The following is a 26,246-nucleotide window of genomic DNA, read 5'->3' as shown; positions in this document are numbered from 1 at the left end:
TCCAAATTTTACTTGTATGTTTTTTTTTACGAAGCCCTTAATCCAACTTGTCCACCTCCCAATCAGCCTCAACAATTACGCTTTTCCCCAAAAAATCTACTCAATGAATTTTCCCTATCTCTCCACCTCTACAGGCGGATAAATTACCTTTCCCCTTTTCCCAACTGTCTGGGACACATGAGTAAGTGCCCACCTCCTTGGATGAGAAAAGAGGTTAATTGACACTTGGTGTTTTTTCTGCAAAGGCGCCTCATCCTCACGGTTTGATTTATGGAGGACGTTTTCTTCTCATTGGGAAGTTAGCGTGTGTTGATTTTTTATCAGGGAATTGTTTTACCATTGTAAACGGTACTTGACGTTAAATAAACATTTACATTTCCGCTGTGCACATGTGCAGTCAGCATTTTCTGTTTCCGCACATACGAGCGATTTATTGTAAAAAAAAAAACAGGGCAAAGTCGTGAGAAATGACCCAAAGTATTTGCAAATGAGTTGACGAGCGATATGGAAATCTATGAGGATGGATTTGCCTCTGTAGAAATACCACAGAGGAAATTAGAACGCTTGAAGCATCTGTTAGCGCGCAGCAGACTCCTTCAAGCACAATGAATCACTGCCTTTGTCTTCCTCCCTTTGGACTTTGATTAATCACAGAGACCGTCACTGGAGGTTGTTACCGTCAACTGTGGAATGCCATTGTGAGCTAATATTTTGAAGCAGAAATCCTTTGAAGCCCTCTTGTGAATTGTTTGAGCATTTAGCGGCAATGTTTTTGAAAGGTCACAAATATTGCAGTGTGCAAAGCGGTGGACCTCAGCTGGAGAGGGAACGCATTATCCTCATGTCCCTACAGCCTTTTTCATAGGACAGAAATACTGAGAGGGTAGCATTTGGGGCTTGGAATCAGAGGGTGTCGTATTATTCAATGCGTTATGCGATATACACGACTCAGTGGCTCAGATGATTGAGCCGGTTGTGTAATGACAGGAAGGTTGGCGGTTCAAAGCCAGTCATTGTGTCCGTGGGCAAAAAACTGATCTTGCCCATGTGAGCTTGCAAATGAATGAATAAATAATTAATTTGAAGGAACAGGCCACCGTATTTTCCATACTGAGATATGTTCTTACCTAAGCTTAGACGAGTTGATGTGTACCTGTCTGGTCTTTACGCATGCGCACAGTCACGCAAAAAGACCAAAGATGTTGCTAGCATTTAGCCTCTCCTCCTCTCCTCTATGGACCCAAACGGATTAGAAGCGAACAAGCTCTTCTACGTTTTCCCTATTTAAACACGGTCACATGAGTAGTTACACGATCCAGGTATAGTCACACACAATTAAACATGTTGCTTTTCTAAGTGGATAAAAAGGGGTACTATATTGTAAGGTGTAATAACACCTTAGAAGCACTTCGCGCAGTAAAGTGGACCCATAGAAGAGGAGAGGCTAAATGCTAACAACATCTTTGGTCTTTTGTGTAGCTGAGCAAACGTCGAGGCCTCGTCGAGGCGGATTTTCGGACATAACTTTGGAAGGGAAAGTGATAAAGACCTTTGTGGTCTTTGTGTTGGAAATTAGAGATTTCAAACTTTAAATTTCTTTCTATTGTACTATTTACTATTTCTATTTCTACGCTATGTAACATCGCTATGAAGATTTGTAAATTCACTTCACAAGTAGAGGTTCCTCCTCCAATATAACTGTTATGCTCTGATTTTCTTTTTTTTAAATGAATAGATAATCGTAATAAAACTAGCCTTTTCCATATCCAAAAAGTTCAAAAGTTCAATCTTGCCTATAGGGCGCCAAATTGGCTAGGGCCGGCCCTGAACTCGTCTAAGCTCAGGCAAGGACATATCTCAGTATGGAAAAACGGTGGCCTGTTCCTTTAAAGTATCACATAAATCCTCTATCTTCAAATAAGCAACAAAATATATCAGTGCTGTCAAACCTTTGTTAAATCTATACATTGACACAGGAGTCTGAAATATCCATACAGTATCATCCAATAAATATATATGCCTTAATGGCACTATCATTTGCCATTGATTGCTTTGAACAGAAATGAATGCAAACATAACACGTTGCAAATGCTGTGGGAGTAATCACTTTTGTGAAATTGCAGCCATTCAATTAGGGTGATATTGTTGCTCTTAGCTTCGAATTGCTAATTAATTTCCCAGGGGTGAGTATCTGATGCTTGGACGACAGCAGAATAATGATTCAGCAAACGCATAGTCAAAGAGACTTCCATTATGCTGCCACTGGTTTTGTTTTGATAATGGTTTTTTGATATATGAATTATGCATAGTGAAAATGGTCATGCTTAGAAACTGATGTGTTATTGGTTTGGATCTATGTCCAAGTAATTCAAAGTGATCATTAAAATTACTATTTCAAATGAAGTTGTGCTATCTATCTCTTAGCAACACAGTTCAAAAGGCAAGGTGGTTTTGAATGAAACCTGGAGAAAAAATCGGGCAGTCATTAGTATGAAAACTAAATGTGAAAATTATGTTTTTTCTTTGTCATCCATGAATATATTAGTATATGTTGTAGTGTTAATATAGAGATATCATTCACATAAAAGCATTTGGACACTTCAGTGTGTTAGATGTAGTGTATAGTATACCAGAGTTGTTTCACAAATGTTCTATGGACAATCTTTGCTTGTTCCCCCTAAAATGGCGTTCAACTTAACATTTTCTGGTTTAACTTATTGAAAGAGATAAACAAAACAAAAATAATTAAATAAATACATTTTCTCAGTGGATCTTTATAGTTAGATAAAGTAGATAGGTCACATGTAAAAGATTAAGCAGAATGTAGTGAAGTGTAAGTGTAAGTTCTAAAAGTAAATGATTCAGTTTGTAGAATGCACACGGCATTTGCTGAGAAAAAAAACGAACATTCCCAGCAACAGAGTAGTCAGCGCTAACCTCTACACACTGGTGCCATTAACCATTTTGTGTCACTGCTCCTTATCCCTTCCACCCTTCGCCGTTTGGGTATCGAGACCTGTCTCTTGGGAATCCCACACGTCTGTCCTTTTAGTAGTGGCTCGTGTTACCTCTCTCTGCGCCCAGATTCCCACTCCCCTGTCCACTTCCATCTCTCCCCCCCCCCTCCGGCCAAGCCTCCCTCCCTTCCCCTCTCCTCCTCTCTCACCCTTCTCCTCCTCACGTTCGCCGCTCCTCTCCCAAAGCCGTCCTTACAGTGCGGCTCTCGCGCATCATTCCGCCGCAATGGAAATTAAATGAAAGGTGGCTTAGCGCGGGGCTAAACGCAGGCATGCTTTGAAGGATGTAACGCCGCGCCGGTGGGGGGGGGAGAAAAACTGCCGGACTGCCAGATTCCCTTTTCCAACAGGCTGTGGATTTTCAAGGCGCAGATACGGCGACCACTCAGCCATGCGCAAGCCCAGACGACAGGACTGAATCTCTCAACCTGACTGGGGGGGTTGGGGGGGGGGGTAAAAAAAAACCTCCTCATTTTGTTTAGCCCCCAGGATATTATTTATTTAGACAATTTTGCTGGAATGAATTGTGCAAAGTAGTTGCATTCGATTGCGGTGCGGAGCAGATATGGATGTTTTCAGCTTCGTAAAGATGCCAAAGCTGCCTGGGTGAGTCTTCAGAAATATTGCTATACATGCATGTTTGAGGCATCTACCCTCCCTTGGGAAACACATGTGGCGTGGGCTACAATTGCTGAGTTACTGTGACAACTTGTGCAGTCATGTATGATGCCATTTGAATTGCGAGAGTGGGGGTGGATCATGCCTAAGCTGGTGGCAGTTTGCTTATTCAAAGTTGACTCATTCCTTCTTGTTTGCAAATTTCACCAAACATTCCACAGTAGTGCAAAAATGCTTTCGCAGCTTCAAATAAAATTAACCGTAATGTTGATGTATCATTCATATGTTGGCGGCGCGCAATGAAAAGACATTCTCTTTAAAATACTGATGGATTGTGGGATCGTTTACATCGATGGGAGCAGAGTTCGTGTACCACTTGAGAATAATATACTGTAAGTGTGAGCAGTGCAAATCGAGCACACATTCAATGCATGAGATTTCCGCGTCATTTCGAGTATGATAATAATTGCAGTAGCTTGGAAGGCAAATAATATGGTGACGTGAGCGCATTAGCAGGGCACATAACTCACCTCCTGCACTCTTGGGTCTGCTAGATTGGTTTGATGTGCCCCAGTGGACAGTAATCCTCCTAAGGGATTTGGGTAAATGGGGAAATATTAATTCAGATGCTGTAAGTGTCACATGTGATAGAAAATTCTTTCATTTTACCTGTGCGTCATCTTGGCTCAGGGCTACGTTTTATTCTTGTACATTTTTTGTGTTTTGGTGTGGGGGGAGGAAGCAGTGGATGGGTCAGTAGCTTCCCCTGTTAGCATCCCCTCAGTGGTGGTTTTTCTGATGGGGCTCCCAGAGGAACACCAACATCACTGCATGCTGTCACAGTTAATAACACCACACAATGCCAGGCCTGATTACAAGTTCCCCCAGATCCACCGCTGTGCTTTTTGGTGGTGCGTTCTTCTTACACAGCTGTCAGCAGGAATTGAAGTCAGCAGGATATGATTTTTTCCATTTTTTTTGTTGCTACGCTTGATAGAACGTTTTGCAGAGCCAACCCAACAGAATGTATCTGAGAGATCCACGCGGTTGATGCCTCCTCCGCGGCCTTGTGACGCCCCCAGATGTGTGTGCTGCTGTCAGAAACAAAGGCACTGTTCCATTTGCCTCCGTCTTTATGATGTGTGGATCCAGAAGCTCTTTATTTTTCATGTTCTTGCCCTGTGACAGAAACAAGGAAATAGTTGTTGATACACGTCTTGGAGTTTAGGGACGTATATATTATGCTACTGACGTTTCTGGGCATATTTTGTGTTTTTATTTCATTCTGACATGTTTGAGAAACGCTGCAAGTTCACTTTGTCTCCTTCTCAAGAGGTCAAAACACGCTGAAGCTTTCCGCTTTCTGAGCTGAGCGTTTTATACTCCCCGAAGTTGGGGCTTACATCTTCATCTCCACACATTATTTAAACTTCAAATACAAATACTCAGATGAACCTTTACAAGTGTAAGTCCCAGTACAGTCCCATTACACAGTATATTACACTGTGCACTGTGTATTGTAGGTCCTCACACAGTAGCTACTGTTTGTTTAAAACCCCAGCGACATAAATGAAATATGCCAGGCGTTTGAATTTAAGGAAGTATCCGAATAATAAACAATAGAAAAACATTGTATCAAACTGCTGAAAGCATTAGCTGTGTTTTGTATGCACAACTGTTCTTAAAAGAGGAAACTGTTGTATTCAAGCCGACATTGATTTATTCTACTTTTGTGAGCTGCTGTTTTAGCCGGAGGCCTTTGCCTGTTAACAATATCTGTACCAAAGTCACAGTATGCAGACAAATTGATTACCCTAAATATTCATCAGCTCTCAACACACAGGGGAGATGCCGTAGTTCCACTGCTCTTCCATGAGAGAGCACTGGATATGAGCTGGGACAAGTAAAAGATTTTAGTTTTTTTTAACTTTTATACTTCAACAATTTTAATTGGAAAGTGCTGGTTTTATACAGTATTGGAAAATCAATGGATGCAGGGTAAGTGCACATTATTGGATTGGTTAATTGGTAATATTGAAGACGTTTGGATTTTGCTTTCGATACAAATGCTTCCCATTAAAATCCATTGTTTGTGCCATCGGATTGGATTGCTCTTCATCTCTTGTGGAGGGAATAGTGTACTCTTGTGTAACAGTTGTGACACGGGCCCTGCTGCAGTCGCTGTGCTTAGTGCTTACTGCTTATTATTGTACACGGACAGACAGTCAAGTGGATAGTGTGTGTTCTTGTACTTATTACTTTGTGAGGACCCGTTTCCGTTTTTAACCAACAGAGTGAGGACATTTTTGTAAAGTGAGGACATTTTAGGTGGGACTGTTTGAGGGTCAAGATGTGGTTTTAGGGTTAGGGTTAGAATTGGAATAGGATTAAGATTAGGGTTAGGGTTCGGGGATTCTGGTAATGGGTACCTGGTTCTGGGTAATACATTATGCCTATGAGTGTCCTAACTAAGATAGAAGTACAAGATTGTGTGCGTGTGCGTGTGCGTGTGTGTGTGTGTGTGTGTGTGTATGTGCACTGGGGCAGGTGAGTGGCCGGTGTAAAATAGCGCAAGCCTCATGGTGGGAGGGCTGTTTCCCAGACGCTGTTTTATTCTTACCCAAAGCAGATTAACAAACCTAAACCACCCTGTACCAACGAGAGTGAGAGGGTAGGGAAGAGGGAGGGTGGGGGGGGGAGAGAGACAAAGATGGGGAGAGGGAGAGAGAGAATAAGATAGAGAGGGAGAGAGGGAGAGAGAGGGGGAGAGAGAGAGGGAAAGAGAGAAAAAGAGAGAGTGAGGGAGAGATGGAGAAAAAGAGAGGAAGAGAGAAAAAGAGAGGGAGAGAGAGGGAGGGCGAGATGGACAGAGAGGAAGAGAGAGAGGGAGAGAGAGAGAGAGAGAGGGATAGATGGACAAAGAGGAAGAGAGAGAGGGAGAGAGAGAGAGAGAGGGAGGGATAGATGGACAAAGAGGAAGAGAGAGAGGGAGAGAAAGAGAGGGAGAGAGTGATGGAGATAGAGAGGAAGAGAGATAAAAAGAGAGGGAGAGAGAGATGGGCGACAGGGAGAGGGAGAGAGGGAGAGAAAGCTGCTCAGGACCAGTGCTGCCGTTGCCCGTAGCAACAATATCAGTGCTTCCAAAGACAAATGCCAGTATACAATATTCAGTTAGACTAATGGGAAGAAATATACACCGCTATCCTCAAGCAAGTCATCCTGGGTAGCATTTTTGCGGTGACGGAAATGGTAATAGAGCGAATGACTGGGTTTCACCTATAGGCGCCTTGTGATCAGACAGCTTTAGATGTTTTTCTTCTCAGTGTGGGGTTATGTCACAGAGCGAGGAGACACAAACATGAAAGGACTGTGTAAACTGTCCTTCGCGAGGGGCAAGTCATGATATTTTCAGGCTCATTAGCCTCAGGAGTGATCGTTTCTTGTTACTGCAATATTAGGCGACACAATGTTTGTAACGCAAGAAGCCACATTGTTTCACAAAATCACTGAGGTCTTCCATCTGACTAGATTTTCACATCTGGATAATCCTGCATCATACTATCACAGCCTAAAACAAAAATGTATGGTCAATAATGTTCAAAGCATCAGTATTACTTCCATTTTTGCCTCCTTTTGGTCCTGAAGTATTATTATTATAATAAGTATTATTAAAGTCTTATTTTGATGCAACGTGCTGAAAAAACAATATACAGTAGTTGTTTTTTTTACATCATATCATGCATCTCTAGGACTGACAAGATGAAAAGTCAGTTGAGATTAAATAACCATTTTCATGACCTACGACCTGTTTGATCTCAATGCCCCAGTGACCAAATGTTTGAAGTCACACGGGGGGGAACACGTGGCCTCAGACAGAGGCCAGGAGCTGCTGTTACTGTTGCTGTGCACGTCTGAGGCCCTTAAAGCAGTGCAGTGCAGAGGGGCCATTAATCAGACAGGTTCCTCTGTGTCTGCTGCAGCCTTCCCTCTGGACATGGTCATCTAAGCTCCCGCCCTGCACCTCTCTCTACAGATCTCGTATCAAGAGAGTCGCATTATTATCATCATCTGTGCATAAACGTCTGTGTTTATATCAAGCGCAAGCCTCGTCGCTCATTCTTGTACTAACTCAACACATTCATAGAATAAATATTGCTACATTTAAAAACATTATTCAGTTGGATGCTAAATCTTTTTCACATATGTAGCTGAGTTGGGAGAAAAATCCAGCCTTGTCTGATTCATGATAGCATTGCATAGGGTATCAAATTTGATTCCCCGCACACCTCTCGAATGCATTCTGGGGGAGTCCATTAAAACCAGTAGAGTACATCTTAATCACTGCTACAAATTTCAGTCAGGATTGCATTACAAGCTCAAGTGCCCATTGTGAAGGCAATGACATAATGCCATTTCTGCAGATAAAATATCAATATGCATACGGCATGAGAATAAAGACTTTGAATAACGTTAATCCTCAATATGGGTAATGGCTGCCACGTGGCGCCAGCTTGTGGTTTCACGTAGTGTTCCGATGCAGATTGTTGATGTAAATAATTCAGACTTGCTTGAGTGTCTGTGTTGGAATGTTCCTCTCAGCTGCAGCTTGTTCATAATGCATAGTTACTTCCTCCATTAACAGCTTATTCTGCTTTCATAACTTGGCCCAGTGTAGCCCCACTGTACAGGTCTGTGCTGTTTTGGAGATGAAAGCAAAAGTCAAGCACTCAGATAAAGCAAGGATCACTTTGGTCATGAAACTTTGATCAAGGACTGAAAGTGATCTTTGCCTCTTACTCGATTTACTCATTTAGAAAATAATTGGTAGATTGGAATGGCACAAATATTTGTGTGAAAAAACATTGACAATAAAGTCTTAAAATTGAAAATAAATATATATATTCGATAGCCGCATTTTGATGTGAATGAATGCTAAAAAAGGTTGCTAATGTGATCTAAATTTGGATATCAGAGTAAATGTGCGTCTGTAAAAGTAAAATTACTTGTTTGTGGAACAGAATTCTGAAAAGCCTTGTCCTCCCTCTGACTCTTGGCCAACCTGTTCATGAATTGTGTAGCATAGCTTGCTCACTTAGCGCTCAATTACTTAGTCCAATGTGACTGCGCAGCTATTATTTATTAATGCAAACTAAGCAATATCAGTTTCACTGTCCACTCCTGGATGAACAGACCGGTTCCACTGTTGCTGAGTTGTGAGCGCTGTGACTCAATGGGATAATGCCTCTGCCACCGGCAAACAATGGAAATCAAAGATCACTGCTATGAATGAGAGAAGAATCTGTGGCCGGGAGCTGCACAAAATGGATTTGTGTAGTTTAGAGACTATCTCCAAAGGCAAAGCGTCAGAGCTCGTAAGTAGAGTGATGTTTTCACTGCAGTTCAGTAGTTGTGTTGAAGTACTTTAAAGCTAACATGTAGGGCATGGGGTAATCAATGTAGTCAACATTGATCGAAGCTTGTTGGACGATTATTTTTCCATCAGTGCAGCTGGAGGAAATGTTCTAAATATACCAATACAAAAATCCATAACCTTGTGAAAATGCTAATATTAAATCCAACAAAGCTCTATATTGGAGATGAAATCAAATTGATTCCTTTCCGAGCTCTATTTAAAGCTTAACTGAAGTACCACGATTGCCCTTGCAGCCTTTCTGTTAGTACGAAGAGTGCAGTACTTAAACAGATATCAGATATCTGTTATACTCACCCGTGTGAGTATAAACTTAAAGATAGAATTATGTGTATAATCAGTGAGATTCTATTAGTCGATTCTAGACTGTGGCATTACGTACTTCATGTATTATTTACTTTATGTTACTTCTTGAACCATGCGTGGTTATGCTTTGGTTAAAGTGGGTTCGTTGGTGAGATTGTTATCTATTTAGATAAGAGAGCAAATATACAGGGCTCACTTGCAGTATAATTCCAGTCAGTGGAAATGAAGTGTGGTCCATCTAAGCAGACTATATCTGATCGCTGTTTAATCATAAATAGAAAAAGTGCCTTGATAGAAATCAGCTCTCATTGATTTAATCTATTTAAAAGTGTGCTAAAGTCTACTTTTACAAAATTAGGGTATGCAGATATGTAAAGCGGGGGAAATGATTTTATTACTACACTTTATAAGAAGGGTACATGCATTAATAATAATAATAATAATAATTCATGTTGACTTCATGAAAGTCAACATGAATTCTCATGAATAAATATTCATACTCAATCTAACACAGTTCATTAAGGCAATGAAGTCATTAATGATTGTGAGTAATTAATCATGATCATGATGAATTTTGTGCAGAAGATAAAGTCGGTGAACATATTTTGAAGTTATCAAATATGCAAAATCTTTAGTTTAAGGGGCACTTTCATAATGAACTCACAACAAACTAATGAGTTCATTTTTGCAATAAGTTTACACAAAGCTTGGTCCTTGTAAACTACTGCACAGAATTCATCATGATCGTGATTAATTACTCATGATCATTAATGAGTTCATTGCCTTAATTAACTGCGTTAATGTCTGTTCATGAAAACATGTGAAATCACATTAATTCATAATGTATTCATGCATGAATTCATCATGAATTATGCATGAATTCATGTACCCTTGTTATGAATCCTTCACAAAGACACGGCGGCTAAGATATACCGTTAACGTGAACGCACCAGCACTGAGACACACTGCAACGCAATTTATTATCGACGGTACAGTAACTGGGGAAACATTTAGAGGGAAAGAAAGAGAGGCTTTTGAATAATGAATGCGAAGAGCCCTGTTACACAGCAGACAAGGCTTTGAAGTGACATAACTTACTGCCACTGCTTTCAGAGCATCACCCAGCGCCCAGACACAAAGACCAAGATAAAGGGAAGATGAGACGGCATGGTGAACAAAGACATGGCCATGAAAAAATGTGACCAATTATAGATCTTCTAATAAAACTGCCCCAAACAACTTGTGGCATAGACAAAACTTTTTAAGAAAAAAGGAATTAGTCACAATAAGATATAGATACACAAGTTTTATATGAACCAATTCGACTACTGCCAAAAGCTGTTGATACGCCATTGCCGAAAATCATTTTTGAAGGATATTGCATAAGTGGGTGATATAAAAAAACGCCATTGACCAACACCGAACCACTTGATTATAAGATGGCCTGCTCTACTATCTGAGCCACACACACACACAGACACACACACTGTGTCATATCTTGAGTCAGTGATTTTCTGTTTAATGCAGTCACATTCCATCTTCTTTTCCCCACCCATTCCTTCTCAGCCTCCATCGTGCTCTGTGCGATGGTGGATTAAACCAATCATAGTCAAAAGTCGACTTATCTCTTAATATAAAACGTATTACATAATTTGTGATCTACGTTTCTATGATAATTGTCACAATAATTGAAGTATCCACATTTTGCCACTTATAATTAATAGGAGAAACCTTACACCTTAACCAGTTAATCAAATAATGTTTTATGTAGGATCCACTGACAACTCAAAACTAAATCAATTTCATGCCTCTCAAAGCATTGGAGACAGCCATGACAAGTCGGCCTGAGCGTGTGGAGCTTACGTAATTAATATGATTTGTATTCCATGAGTGAACGCTGGCTACAGAACATTGTTTATCACACTGGAATCACACACTCTCCACGATCACTGTGTTTTCAGACTGCTGTGATTCACTGCAAAGGTTTGGTTATGCTACACCACATGCAAAAATAGCTACTGGTTTAAATAAATAATATGCACAGTGTAGTTACACCAGCTTAGAGTAATTTTTTTTGTTTTCCAAATACGGCCTCTATGCAAGTGTAATACACCAGCTTGCAATAATGTTGATAGTGCAATAATGTTAATAGTGCCCCCTATAGGAATTATATGTAGAGTAAAAATGTTACTTTAATGAAAATGAAAATAATTTGGTACAAAATTCCATTTGGTCACTCCGATCAAAAATGTCAAACACACATTCATGCCATATTTTCCACAGTGTCGCCGTAGCGATGACCAGAACGACCCATTTTATTCTAATGAGAAAATGTTCAAATCACATAATTCAGTGCTTTTGGCTTTTTCTTTCTCCTCCCAGGGAAAACCTGGTGAAAATGATCTAGAGAAATGAGAGAGAGAAAAAACACATGAAGGCAGTGTTAAAAATACCGTAATCTATGATTAAAGGAGACAAAGGGCGCTTCACAGCTATATTTGTGCATTGTTTTTGTGGGTGTTTTTCTGATCTAAGCGTTTCTCTCTTAAAAATATAGATTTTGTTCAATCCATCGATGTTGACTGACTTAAAATCAAACACTGTCTGTCTCATTTAGCGCCACATGCGAAAATAAATGCAAGCTGCTTAATGCTTAATGTGTCTTTACAGCCACAGGACCAAGTCGTCCGGCTGGCCGCCCCCTTCAGGGACCTGGAGTGCGTCGCAGGGACCCCCCAATGGGTGGGACATGGGCACCAATAGAGAGGGCCGTGACTGCTACATCAAGTAAGTGCCCTGTGTTTAAGCTGAGAGGCTTGTCAGGGGCTGCGGTGGCGGGGGGTGCTTTCTCAGTCCCAGATGTTTTAGACTTCACTTTGCTAACCCGTGATTATTCCAGCCACGTCACAGCCTCGACACTGTCTCCATCTGTGCATTCGGAATACTGATTCTGCCACTGCGCACTCCCTGCCCACAGAGAGACAAGAGAGGGAGCTGTCTTCTCTCCTCTCTCTGGCTCTATCTTGCTCTCACACTCCCGCACACCCACATTACTACTCATGCAGTGCTCCAAATGCACAACAAGCGGCTTAGAGCGTGCTGCTCTGCGCACCATGAAGATTTCACCTGTCGGGGCTGCGTTCCGCTCTTCGGGAGTTTAACTGATTCTCACTGACGGACACTTTTCGAGCAGGTACAGAGAATATCAACTGGTTGTGTGTGCGGCAAGGATGCAAAGCGAAGTTTGTGTGTTGCATGCGTCGTCACTTTAATTGTCACACTAGATGATTTGATTATCTGTTGCATTGGCACCTCTATCTATGGTGATTGCTGTATATTTCTCACAATTGCGTGGTATACTGATGCTGGAGGTGTCACACATGGGTTAGAGCACGAGAAGCGTGATGTCAGCGGAGTTACATAAGAACTAAGGAGTGGAGAAAGTGCTGGCGGAGGAGCGTGTCTGCTGGTGGAGAGGGCTGTGGTGCTTTTGCTAAATTTGAGGGAGACTCATGAATAATCTACTGTCTGTTTGTGTGATTGTCAGCAGTCGTCTGCGAGTCTTTTAGTGGCTCCGGAATGCTGCTGGAAGCTAAATTGTTGTGAATGTAACACATGTTTAGTCAGCGTGACAGGGACAAATGAATAAACCAGTAGCTATTTAATATTTACATAGACAGTGCGTAATAATATGATGTAATAGACTTTTATTTTGGATATGATGAATCTTTCAGCTGTGTGGGCTACACAATTAAGTGTTAATGCTTCTGAAGTTATTTCAAATATGGATTCTAGTCTTTACTCTAAAACAGAAATTGCCAATATAAGTGCAATCCCAATTTAACCTTTTTCCATAATCGTGCAATTGTTCCTATACACCAGGGGTCACCAACGTGGTGCCCGCGGACACCCAGGGGCCCTTTGGGGCATGTCCAGTAGCCCTTGGGACTTTTTTTAAAGTGTAAAAAACTTCATTTTCTTGAATCTAATTCTTAAAATTACAGTTATTTCGGTTCTTGTGACTCAGTATGAGTTTAAAATAAAGCTATTTTAATATAATATGGGGTCAATATCCTATAAGTGAACAATGTACCTTTAAGTCTTTAGGATTTGTTTTTAACTGGTAGCCCTCGAACAACTTAATGCTCTTTAAGTAGCCCTCAGCTGAAATAAGGTTGGTGACCCCTGCTATACACACTGTGCTTCATTTATCCTATCTTCCATGTGATTGTCTTCATTACATTTACAAATGAGCCAACAGAGATTGATTAGCACCTGGGCGGTCTGGCAGATCCACAGCTGGTACTCATTCTGCTGCCCCCGTGAGAAGCGCCACATAAAAACGATGATGGCTTTAATTGTGTAATTTAAGGAGGTTAACTTCCAGGAGAAGCAAAATCAACCACATCACATTTGGTTAATTTGTGTGTGTAGCCTTTCAAAATTCAAAGTAAATGGATAATACTGGATAATACTGATAACACAATTCTGTGTCTGTCCTAAATGTGCATTAAGATTACTGAGACTTGGACAATAGATTGTGTTCCTATCCAGTAGTGTGTCTTTTTGTGGAGCTACACTAGCAGCTAATGAGTATGATTAAGCACCATTAGATACATGGCTGTCCGCACAATGGGAATGTGGCCATGTTTAGCAGGTGGCTCAGCCGGGAGGAGACAGTATTCTTCCTGAATGCACAGGTCCATATGGCTATGATTTGTACCCAAGCTGCTGGACTGTTGGAGATCCAAAACATGAAGTAAGATCAATCCATGGGAATTAGACCAATAACCCATGGATTTGGATGAGGAAATAATGACATTCATCAAAAAGGCTAATTTGAATTAGTGATTGGATCAAGAATTTTGGTTTGAACTTTTCTGCAAATAAATATTTTTTAAATAAATGAAAAGCTCATAAATCCTCAACATACCATCTTCACTTACAGCACAGTTATCAAAGCACCCGTGTGTGGGACCAGAAGAGGTCAAGCAAACGAAGTGGAAATGGAGCAGTCATTTACACTGACATTAATACAGTAGTATACATCATGGGGCGCAGATTTCTTTTTCTGCATGGGGTTTGGTGCCCAAAGTGCGCCAAATACGTCCCTTACACCAATTTTTATAACTGTACACAATTCTAACAATTTATTTAAACTTTTTATGCAGATAAAAAAAATACATTTGTGCATCACTGACCTTTTTGTGACCAATTTTCTTTCAATCACGACGGCTTCTTCTATGCACCAGAATCATTTTGGAGGTTTTAGTAATGAGAGGGTCCATGAGCAGTGAAAACCTACCAAACCCTAAAAACTGTTGATAGTGGAGTGCTATAGAGGCCACTGTGATGGAAAATAAAGGTGCCATGCAGCCACCGGGTCACTAAAAGATCAAAATTATGCACTTAAAAAGGGTTTTTTTTTTTCACATAAAAAGTCCCATAATGCACCTTTAAGGTTCTATGTCTAAATAAGGGAGTGAGGCATGGTTTAAACCCTTGTTAACTGGTCAGTGTGCAGGTTTCACTGCACTGACGATCTGTGATCCTTCACCCCGTATACACTTCAATATAGCTCTCCATGAAAAAAGGACAGCCCTGTGGTAAAGCAAGCTAACTCAAGTTATGACTATGATTTTGAGTTTGAATGAAGGAGTCTTTGGTGGAGGATATGATCAGAACCTGTACTTTTGGTACCTGTGGATTATCGCTGAAGAAAAACAGTTCAGCTAAAGGTACAATAAATTACATTACAAATATTTGGTGCTGTAACGGGTATATTCACTTTATAAGGTGATTGTTATTCAATTAATAAATACCTTAGGCTTTATTACTCTAGTGCCAAAGTGGGCATTATATATCTTCCTTCAAATAGCCTCGACTCCATTTCAAGCATTAGTTTATAAGTCATTATTACTATGTATCCAAACTGTTTTGTTCTTGGCACACTGCTTGAAATAAAATGTAATGAAATGAACTTACCACATTCATTCATGAAGTATTAAAACAATTGGCTGCTCTCTTACCAACTAGCCACAGTATTTATTCTCTTGCTATCCTTTCATCATGACACTGTTTCTACTTAACGGTAAGCCTGAAAATAATAATTATGGAGAGCTACTTCTCATATAAGAAAAGATTTTCTATCTTACTTTTAATGCACTGAAAGGGGTTTCCACTCAAAACGCATCACTGCTCATCATCAACCACAAAACAAAATTATATTGAGAGTGAGACTAAAGTAAATGTGCAACTGAATCCAGAAGTAGACCAGGCTGAACTAGACAATGGACAACTCAAGATCTAAACTGAAAGTGACCTACCTCTAAGCCAAGGCATTGACAATGAAGTAAATAACGAGTATCTCAGTGTCCATCCTACCTGCGCCACAGTTTGAGAACCATAAATTAGAAGAGGTGCCAGAGTCTCACAAGTCAATCAAATGTAAATGTAATTTCTTTGAAGCTGAAGGAATCACCCACTTTCCTCCAATGGTCTTTTTACTAATAAAACAGATCCTAACAGAAGTTTCTCTCATTGTTTTGTGACCAAAATGATGATATGTTATTTTAAAAGATAACTCGAATTCATACATTCATACACAAGCAAGGGTGAAGTGAAATTTTTGGACACAACAGAAAAAAAACCTGACGCTTATTATAGCCGTGCCAGTTGCTGTAACAGTTACTGAATCCTTTCCAAGCCATCGGTTGACAGTCATCTTTGAACATCTTGATTCTTTGGTTTTTGTCTGTTTTTTGTCATAGCACTGGGAATGTGACTGACAGATCGCACTGCGCCTTTGTGCTGTGAGAGATTAATTGTTAGTATTTGCGCACAAATAGTACATGCTTGGAGAATAACTGTCAAATTACACACTGTCTGCCCACGGCTTGAATTAACCCAACAGTGCGGCCGCCATACGGAGCTGTCGATGCCTTTGCAGCCGGAGAGGCTTCAGTGTAAGACGGTGAGGAACTGACTATGTGCGAACAACACAAGATATGCGCATTTTTTTTATTTTTTTTATCTGTGGCTGCCACGGAAGAGTAATTGAATTGCAAGGATGAGGGAAAGTGCACTGTCAGGGTAAATTGCAAGGGTAAGAAAAGGGTCAAACAGGGTTCAGACCCACACTGCAGGGTTTATAATATAGGCGCTATGTGCAGCCAAATACCTATGGCAACATTCCCTGCATTCTGATCGAGGACTTTGAGGATGCAATGGTGGGATGGGGTGTGGAACACAGTTCAGGCTGAAATAGATGAATATTACATGAAATTAGGATTTACAATTTTGCCCCATCAAGGTTTACAGTTTGAGCCACTTAAGCTGAACTATTACCACAAGCAAAGCACACAATTGCACCACACAAAGCACAAATAGTCACACCATGAAAATTCCGTATTATACCTATTCAATTGTAGCTTCTTTCGCAAAATTAATACTTGTAGCTGACGTACGGGAGACTGTATCTAGTTGTATTTTTTTTACTCTCTGGATTAATCCAATTCCATCTGTTTGCCACTGGAAAAAATGTCCCCAAATATAATCTTAATAAAATGAATCAAGTAAAGAAGTCTAGGTGGTATTAATAAGTTATATATTCATTTGTAGATGTGTTTTTAGTTTTGTTTTTTGACTAATCAAATATTATCCATTTTTGTGATACCTCCAGCCACGTGTCCCAGAGCAGCTCCCTGGAGGAGGTGCGTTTGGAGGGGGATAAGTTTGTGCCACCTGCGCCCCGTAAGGTGGAGATGAGACGGGACCCAGTGCTTGGCTTTGGCTTCGTAGCAGGCAGCGAGAAACCTGTGGTGGTCCGTTCAGTGACTCCAGGTAAAGTGACCCAACTGTTCGCAAAGCTTTCAAGTTCACCGGTCATTCATTTGATCCATGGCCAGCGCCCACACGTTTCCACCAAGAAGTTTTAATCCTCTAAAATAAACACAGCAAAAAGAGGGGAAGCCTTCCTAAGTACAGCTTACGTAATGATTCATTGATTTGCTCAATGAGTAAGCGTTCATTAGAGCTGCTGTGAGCCACAAAACTGGAAAGATAGATAGTCAAGAAAAATGATTCACGGGTGCATGCTGCAGTACTTAATTCTTGTTTTGGTGTGATGTCAGGGGGTCCGTCAGAAAGCAAGCTCTTCCCAGGAGACGAGATCATGATGATCAATGATGAGTCGGTCAGTTCAGCGCCCAGGGAGAAGGTCATCGACCTCGTCAGGTATGACAACATTTATTGCGGCTGCTGGCACCACAAATATTAATAGTATTTAGACAAAAATAGCACTAAAACCTTTTTACAGAGCTTGTTATGAGTATCCAATGATACTAAGGATATGTGGCATGAATGAGAGTGTTTTTGTGAATGAGTACTACGGTACTATGGATGGAAATAGGCCCATAGATACAATCTGCATGAATTTCCTATGTGTTCATTAATTAACATGCATGGTCTTGAATAAATGGAGGGTGAACTACATGCAGTACATTATAAAACATTTAAGGCACATTTCAATTAACTTTTTATTATATTTTGTTTATTCCTTTGTAGAAGCTGCAAGGAATCTATAATGCTGACCGTGGTCCAGCCGTACCCAGTAAGCACCCTGTTTCCTATGAATGAAATGCAGTCTTATTTGGATCAGATTCCTTTGTTGACTGTGCAAAGACAACTCATTAATCACACCATATGCTAATGCTGGCACTGCTATAGTGAAGCTGTATCTGACAGTAAGTGCTTGGCCAAAACCAAAACGGTGAGATCTCAGTCCTATTTCCAAGTGTGTTCCAAACTAAGATCCTCAGCAGACCCCACATGAACTTGGTGTTTCAGCATTCATGAGAGAACCAGATGGTGGTGTGCATTGCCTGAAGCATATATTCGGCTTTTGTTTACTGTCCACATAAAAGTCAGAACAAATAGGATTCTGCTTGAATTGCTTCCAAAAATAGGCTGCGCCATCACAACAGAAAAATGCTTTTGAGCTTGAATCCTTACATTAATCAAGCCACTGTTACAAAAATACAGAGTTGGTCATTGTAACAATTCACAAAGGTTTGTGAGTGACACCCCAGTTGTGATTAAAGAACTAGTTGTAGTGTGTGTGTGTGTGTGTGTGTGTGTGTGTGTGTGTGTGTGTGTGTGTGTGTGTGTGTGTGTGTTATGTATGAAAATATATATATTTAATTTTTTTAATTGAACTAATCTTCTTTACCACTCTGTCTTCAATCCAAAAGTCACCTAAGTCGGCGTTCATCAGTGCTGCCAAGAAGGCCAAGTTAAAGTCTAATCCAGTCAAAGTGCGCTTCGCAGAAGAGGTCATCATCAATGGACAGGTTCCGGTAAGACAGCTTATGATTTTTCAACATCACGGTTTCTGATTATGTAAATGAAATAAAGGACTTCCATGTCTTGTCAAATCTCCATCACTGTCTGGGAAATTATCTAGCGAAGGGACAATATTGTATGAAATCGATGTATTGGAAATAACCTGCAAGACATTCATTTGGGTCTGGCTGGTGGAAGACAAAAGCTATAAGATTTTATGCACATTTTTCTCTCTAACTCTAGGAAACTGTGAAGGACAACTGTCTTCTTTTCATGCCAAATGTTCTGAAGGTGTATCTGGAGAATGGGCAAACTAAATCTTTTAAGTTCGACACTAACACATCCATTAAGGTAGGAAGCTGCGCCAAGCACAAGGCTCTCTTACGCAATACTCTAGTTTAATTTTTCATAAACTCCACATCATCTTGAACATGCTTTTTCATTTTGTGTTACGTGACCTGTGTAAACAGAAAAAACATCAGAAGTGAATGCTGTGTTTGCCTTAACTTCTCGTGTCTGAAATTGTTCCTTATTACCTTTCGAAAGGATGTCATCTTGACCCTACAAGAAAAACTCTCCATAAAAAGCATTGAGCACTTCTCTCTAATGCTGGAGCAAAGAGCAGAAGGATCAGCAAGCAAACTCATGCTCCTCCATGAGCAGGAGATGTTAACTCAGGTAAGGACATTTCACTTACCACAAGAACATTTTCCCATCAAACAAAGTAATAAATAGGAAAACCTGTCATATGCACTTAAACATGGCTGGTATTACTACTGTTAGAAAGTAATACTGGTGTACTCAGTAGATCTGAGGCACTCGACATTTTCATTTGGTTTTTATTTTCCTGAATACATGCCGCAATATAAAGAGTGGCTTTCTACTTATCTCATTTATGTGCTCAAGGTGACACAGAGGCCAGGGTCACACAAAATGAAGTGCTTTTTCCGCATCACGTTCGTCCCAAAGGACCCTGTCGAGCTGCTAAGAAGAGATGCTGTGGCGTTCGAGTACCTCTATGTCCAGGTTAGTGTCAAAAAAAGAAGCAACAACATGTGTGTGAGAGAGAGGCACTGGCCAACGTGCTATGAGCGTTTGTTGTTTCTAAGTAAAATGCAGTGTAACCTATCTTGGTCTGACTCCTCTAGAGCTGTAACGACGTGGTATTGGAGAGATTTGGGTCAGAGCTGAAATACGACACTGCCCTTCGACTGGCCGCTTTGCAAATGTATATTCTAACCATCAATACCAAGCAGTCCCAAAAAGTTTCTCTCAAATACATTGAGTGAGTACAATGAGTTTTATGATATGTAATACTGAATTCTTGTGAGGGGCCATTTTGTTCACTTCTTCTAGTGCAACATAGAATTTTACAACTATCATTAATTATGATTCACTCATGCTTCTCATTGAGAAATAGCCATTGTCACTAAAATGACAAGCTGAATTATGACATAATGTGAGGAGAGTATTTCTCTAACGCTTGCGTATGATATTTCCATAGGAAAGAGTGGGGTCTGGGATTGTTTCTGCCTCCTGCTGTGCTTTCAAGCATGAAAGAGAAAAACATCAAAAAAGCCCTCACACACATCCTCAAAACCAATCAGAACCTGGTGCCTCCCGGTAAAAAGGTATCCCTTTCTTCTAATTATATATTGTCAAAAAATGCTTTATGTTGTTGCACACAATAATTTGAAAGATACACATGTTTTCCCCCCAAAACAATGCAACATTGTCTCGATCAAATCAAAAAGGCACATTTTGACTTTTTACTTCATTGTTTGCATAATTCACTTTTGTTGTAATTTTCTACTGACTCCACACTACCACCTGTTGGAAGTTTGTTTTATTTTCTGTTACTGTATTATAACATCTCACCTGAACAGACTGTCAATGTTGCCATATTTAAGCACATTCATTCTACCTGTACAATTCATTATTGTTCTCTTTTTATTCCAGCTGACTGCCTTGCAAGCAAAAGTACATTATCTCAAATATCTCAGTGACTTGAGACTGTATGGTGGACGGGTTTTTAAGTCCACACTTGTTGTAAGCAATATAGTTACAATAAAACTATTTCGTTAATAATATTTCCAAGATTAACTTATTTCTCTGACTTTCACAGCAAGGTGAAAAGCACACAGAGGTGACTTTGCTTGTGGGACCTAAATATGGAATTAGTCATGTGATTAACACAAAGACAAATCTGGTAGCACTGTTGGCGGATTTCAGCCATGTCAATCGCATCGAGATGTACACTGAGGACGAAAGACGAGTCCGAGTGGAACTGCATGTTCTAGATGTAAAGGTCAGCACTGACTATATGATCTATGTCATTTCTATATATTAAAGTAGATACTGGTTTTGTTCTTGAGGTATTTCTGCAGTGTCATTACCACCAGCTTCTGCAGTTCATTAATTTTGTGTCTATTGTGATATGCTTATCTGTGTGTTTCACAGCCCATAACTCTCCTAATGGAGTCTGTGGATGCGATGAACCTGGCCTGCTTGACTGCTGGCTACTACAGATTACTGGTGGACTCTCGGCGCTCCATCTTCAATGTGGCCAAAAACAAAGATACAATGGAGACCAGTATGTCTGAACCAGTTCTTTGATGTTTGAATTCATGTGTTAAAATATAAATCCCTGATAATTTTTGGTTCCCTCTTGTAGGCCATGGGTCAAGACTAAAGCAGAACTACCATTCGATAGAATGTACCTACAGCACCCCTCATAAAGTATGTGAGGACAGAATCAACCAGAGGTACAGCCAGGAATTCGCGGGACAGGATTGTGAATACCTCAACCATGCGAGATGTGAAGGCCAGCCAGTCTATGTTACTGAGATTCACCAGACTCAGCACACAATACATACAGTGGAAAGAGCAGAGTGTTGTCGGATACCTTGCACCCAAACTTACCTCAATGTTCCAAGGCCGAAACCCCAAGATTCTTCAAGAAATGCAAAGGTTTCCTTCATATTTGGAGACCCACCCTTGGACAGTATAAACCCCCAAAACCTGGGATATCAGAGACTAATGGAGGAGAACCCGGAGATTCTAGACAATCACAGCCACATGTACAGGCGTCTTGAGGATGACTACAAGTTGATGGATGCCATAGAAGATGGAGACAGTTATCAATATGCCACAAACATTTTTGGTCCCACGGAATGCATTGAGGAGCCACTGCTGCACGACATATGCTACGCTGAGACGACAGACGACGCAGAGGATGAAGATGACATCAGCTGTGAGGAAGACTTGGTGATGAGTGACATTGACAAACCCATGCTGCTCTCACTCTCAGGGTCCAGCGACGACATCATCGACCTGACCTCCCTTCCCCCTCCACCAGAGGGCAACGATGGGGAGGACAGTGACGTCCTGCTTCATTCTCTGAACATGGCCATCGCTGCCCCTCCCCCCGGCTTCAGGGACAGCTCAGATGAAGAGGAGCATGGAGGCTCACGAAGTGCAGCCCGGGGCAGTGACATCCCTGTGTCACTCATAGACTCTGTGCCTACACGTGGAGTAGGGGCCCCAGGGCCGCCTCTGGATGATGCAGTAGTGTCCACTTTACAGGCACTTGAGGCCCTAGCTGCCTCTGAAGAACAGAGTCCTGCTCAGTCTGAGAACAGCACAGGTTCTCCTTACACTATTGTTACTTTCATTCATTAACATACACGTGTTACTGCCATTCACATTCATTGTGTCTTTTTTTTTTTTTTTTCAATAAAGCCCTTTTTGTTCAGTTTCCATTTGTGTCTTTGTTTGTATTTGCATGTCCAGTTTCGCATGACATTATGCCATTAAATTTTTTTTTATTTTGTGCTTGTTATTTCATCATGTATCAATTCAGCATTTTTCATTTGATGATTTTATTTTTACTATGTCAGAGGCACTTTCACATTACTGTTATCCACCGACATCATCATTCACTCCTTGTAGTGCTTCCTTTGACATTATTAACTTGCTTTCTGTCTCTTTGTGGCACGCAGGTGTTGAAATATCTCGAGCATTTAGTCCAGAGTCATCTGACTCTGGAAACGAGACAAACTCCTCTGAAATGACGGAGAGCTCGGAGCAGGCATCTGCTCAGCGGCATTCAGACAACCACCTGAGGTTGCATGTAGCATTGGCAGAGGGGTACCATGGTGCTCACGAAGACCAGACTGGAGCTTCATCAGCCTGTGACAAAGGAGTTGGAGCCAGGCCTGAGACAGAAGAGGACAAATCCGCTCCTGTTGCCTCCTCACAGATTTTCCACTCAGATGGTGGTGAGATGGAACCAGAGACAATGGAGATCAAATCAGTGAGTGATTACTTTACCAAGATGCACATGGGGCCAGTGCTGAGCCGGCAGAGAGGTAAGCAGCAGAATTTAGAGCCCAGAGACACATGTGAATCCCCTGAAGGTTCCCATCCACCGACCCAGGACTCACCCAGAGAAGAAACCCCGCATCTAGTTGGCAAGTATCAAGCTTTTACAGTGAGAGACTCCTATTACGTGAACCAGCTCGATCTGGGGCGAACCCACCTAAAAGACAAGCACCAAAAATGGCAACGGACACCAGGAAACAAAATGGCAGAGAATCAGTCTCCAGATTGTGGGAATGACTCACAGACCTCCCACGCCAACAGAGTGACAATGAAAGGAGACAAACAGGACTTGCTTGAAAGAAATGAGCAATTAAATGTCCATTCGCCATCCAAAAGCCCCAGTGAAAGGTCCCCCTCACAAGAGAATGAGAAAACCTCTACGTCAGAACAAGAGGTGACCCGGTTGCATGACTTTTATGTAAATAAGCGAATGTCGTCTTTACAGAGCGAAGGTGTCCATTCTCTCCAAAGCTCACAGTGTTCCTCAATAGATGCTGGTTGTAGCACAGGGAGCAGCAGCTGTGTCACTCCCATGGACTCACCGCTTTGCACCACAGAAAATGTGCACATTATGTCCGAGGCCTCAGTCAAGGGGATGGGCTATGGACCTGGAGAAGAGAAGAATTACCCAGGACCATTTAAGGCAGGGCATCCCATGGACCCCACCCTACTGAGGAAGATCCATGCAGCTACTAGTGCTGAGCCGGGACTTTCACTTACAAGAGATGGAGCTCACAGAATGGCCAAGATAAAAGAAACCACAGGTAAAAGTCGAAAAGAACAATGATGAGCTAGTGATAATTTATCTTTACCATTTCATTTCAATTGAAGTGCATGTGACAGGTTTTCAATTATTTATTATCTTGATACATTTTTGGAATGATGTGTATCGGGATACAGATTGTATCGCAACAAAAGTGTATCATTGCAGCCCTATTAATTATATTAACTATGCTTTGATATTCTATTTCTATATTATTTCTATTACCTGTCATATCCACTTAAGCTTGTACACAAGACACTCATTGCATACATGCCAAACTTGGCTTTGTTTGTGTGATTAAAAATAATATAGTTTTCAGAAGTAGAAAAAAGAGAAATACAAAGAGACAGCCACTAACTTGAAAACCACAGTGCATTATTGAAGACACATTAATCATAATAGTGTGACTTGCTTGAAAAAGAAATGGAGCGTCTGTCTGTCTGTCTGTCTGTCTGTCTGTCTGTCTGTCGTGCGTGCGTGCGTGCGTGCGTGCGTGAGTGAGTGAGTGAGTGAGTGAGTGAGTGAATCTTTTGAGTTTTATGTCAGGAAGATGCTTAACAGTTCTCTGTGTTCTGCCCCTAGTGTAGCTTGCACACAGCTGAAGAAGGTTGAAGTGGAGTCAACTTTAGCTCTCTGTACTGAGACCACCACCACAGCCATGTCACCATCATCATTAACAAGTAGCACAGAGCACATGGGGCCAACAGTGGCCAGCCCTGAGCCCGACCCGCACGCCACGGCCTTTCCCTTGAGCGGATCATGTACGTGTGACCACAAAGCAGGGACCCTCCAGAGGCCACGCACGGTCCGGACACTCAGGAGGAGCTGGAGCACCATAGTGACAGGAGCCAGGAGCGTTGAAGCCCTGTTCGGGAAGACGAAAGCCACGCTGACCGGGAGGAGTGGCGGTCAGTCGGAAGATCCCCTGAAAGTCCAGAGGTCCGACAAGAGATTTCCCAAGAGCTGTTCCCAGGGCTCAGTCACCTCAAATTCTTCAGGAAATCGGCTCCTGAAGGGAGCCTCTTTTCTGCTGCCACAGATGGACATGAGTACTTTGAGGTGTCATGGACCCCTTAGTCACTGCTTTTTGAAGAGAAAGGAGCACAGTCAAGATGATGAAGAATTGCAAGTTGGGCCAGAAAAAAATGCTGCCATGAATGATATGAGCCTGAAAGCAAGGCTGGCGTTTGTAAATTCAATGAAAGGAAAAACATATAGCCTTCACACAGGGTTTGCACTGGCACGGAAGGATGCCTTAGATATGATAGCTTTGCTGCGTGCCAGTGTAGGCCACTCAGGTGAACAAGCTGCGAGCCCAGAGGTGAGTGAGGCGGACACAGAAACGTTCTCACAGCTGCTCTTGATGCAGGCCAAAGTGCTGAGCAGTGCCTGTAGTCGCATGGTAGATGAGTATGGAAGCCCGGAGGAGCTGCTCCTCACCCTGACACACAGCTTCCACACCCTGTGCTGTGTGACGCAGGCCTGCATGTCTCTCGTGGACAGTGTGAGCAGTGAGACGCAGCGGTACGAGCTGGTGGCCAAAGTGAACGAGGTGGTCATGAACTACGTTAATCTGCTGAAAGCTGCTGAGGCGGCTTCAGGACGTGCCCCCGGTGATCAAAGTGTGAACACATTGACACATCACTCTGCCACCATGTCCGCAGTTATCAACGCACTAACTCACTCACTGAACTCACTCACACAACTCAACAAATGAAAACTGTTGCAATCTTATCCTAATTACTGATTTTAAAGCCATACATAAGAGACATAAGAAAACCAATGTGAACTGCTGTGAAAAAAAACAAAAACAAAAATGATTGCCTTGTGTATACACTATTTTATTATATAGAGTAAAAAGAAGTTATATCATTACAAAGGTTTTAAATAAGCTCGAGGACCCGAATGACTACAACCCTCACCTCTGAAGTATATTATCATAGTTCATTATTTTGTTTATATATCAATTCTATTAGATGTCAATGTAGGTTGTAAACATTATTGAATCCTTGTTTTATAATTTGTAAGATATTAAGTTGGGAACAAACCAAACATTTTATTAGCTACTGACAAATCATTGCACTTAACATGTTCTGGTCAAATAAAAGAGTCTTATGAGTCTTAATTATAGTGTGTTCGGTCTAATTTATTGCAGCTTTTACATGAACACTATTTTCCTGTTATTCTATCAATTAAATATTTAAACAGTGTTTACACCGCTTCTGTCTATTTATGTAATTTAACTGCCCTATGAATATGTCTGGACAACTTTAAGGTGCCATTTTTAAAGCTTAAAACATAAAAGTCACTTGACCTGTGTTTAGTTTTAGAACTATGTTTAATAATTCATGATCTTATCATTTTAGCCGAGCTGAAAGATGTTAAT

At 41.3% G+C, this 26,246-nt stretch overlaps 1 protein-coding gene across 3 annotated transcripts; it reads left to right on the top strand.

The window, feature by feature from the left end:
* Window positions 1-3,168: 3,168 nt before the first annotated feature.
* On the top strand, window positions 3,169-25,988 carry LOC306967986 (FERM and PDZ domain-containing protein 4-like). 3 transcript variants are annotated; one of them, XM_079563210.1, is made up of 17 exons: window positions 3,169-3,623; window positions 12,043-12,159; window positions 17,054-17,214; window positions 17,505-17,607; window positions 17,938-17,983; window positions 18,624-18,728; window positions 18,958-19,065; window positions 19,261-19,392; window positions 19,621-19,740; window positions 19,863-19,999; window positions 20,219-20,345; window positions 20,674-20,763; window positions 20,840-21,022; window positions 21,175-21,307; window positions 21,389-22,360; window positions 22,716-23,861; window positions 24,443-24,586. In XM_079563210.1, exons 1-17 carry the CDS (start codon window positions 3,583-3,585, stop codon window positions 24,445-24,447), a joined length of 3,726 nt encoding a protein of 1,241 aa, XP_079419336.1. In that variant the 5' UTR covers window positions 3,169-3,582; the 3' UTR covers window positions 24,448-24,586. The 3 variants fall into 3 exon arrangements, with proteins under 3 accessions (XP_079419336.1, XP_079419334.1, XP_079419335.1); XM_079563208.1 differs by having other exon boundaries at window positions 3,170-3,623; window positions 24,448-25,988; XM_079563209.1 differs by lacking the exons at window positions 3,169-3,623; window positions 12,043-12,159 and adding an exon at window positions 12,266-12,565 and having other exon boundaries at window positions 24,448-25,988.
* Window positions 25,989-26,246: the final 258 nt, after the last annotated feature.

Source organism: Gobius niger (assembly GCF_951799975.1).
Source record: "Gobius niger genome assembly, chromosome: 9".
NCBI classification, from domain to species: Eukaryota; Metazoa; Chordata; class Actinopteri; order Gobiiformes; family Gobiidae; genus Gobius; species Gobius niger.
The sequence above is the reverse complement of the archived record's forward strand: the minus strand, read 5'-3'. Positions and strand labels throughout refer to the sequence as shown.

Bases quoted from the DNA above. Each gene is read 5' to 3' on its own strand.
- LOC306967986 (XM_079563208.1), top strand. From the start codon at position 3,583: ATGGATGTTTTCAGCTTCGTAAAGATGCCAAAGCTGCCTGG. The intron at 12,160-17,053 runs GTAAGTGCCCTG...TGATACCTCCAG, and splicing joins GGCCGTGACTGCTACATCAA to CCACGTGTCCCAGAGCAGCT. The intron at 19,393-19,620 runs GTAAGGACATTT...TATGTGCTCAAG, and splicing joins AGCAGGAGATGTTAACTCAG to GTGACACAGAGGCCAGGGTC.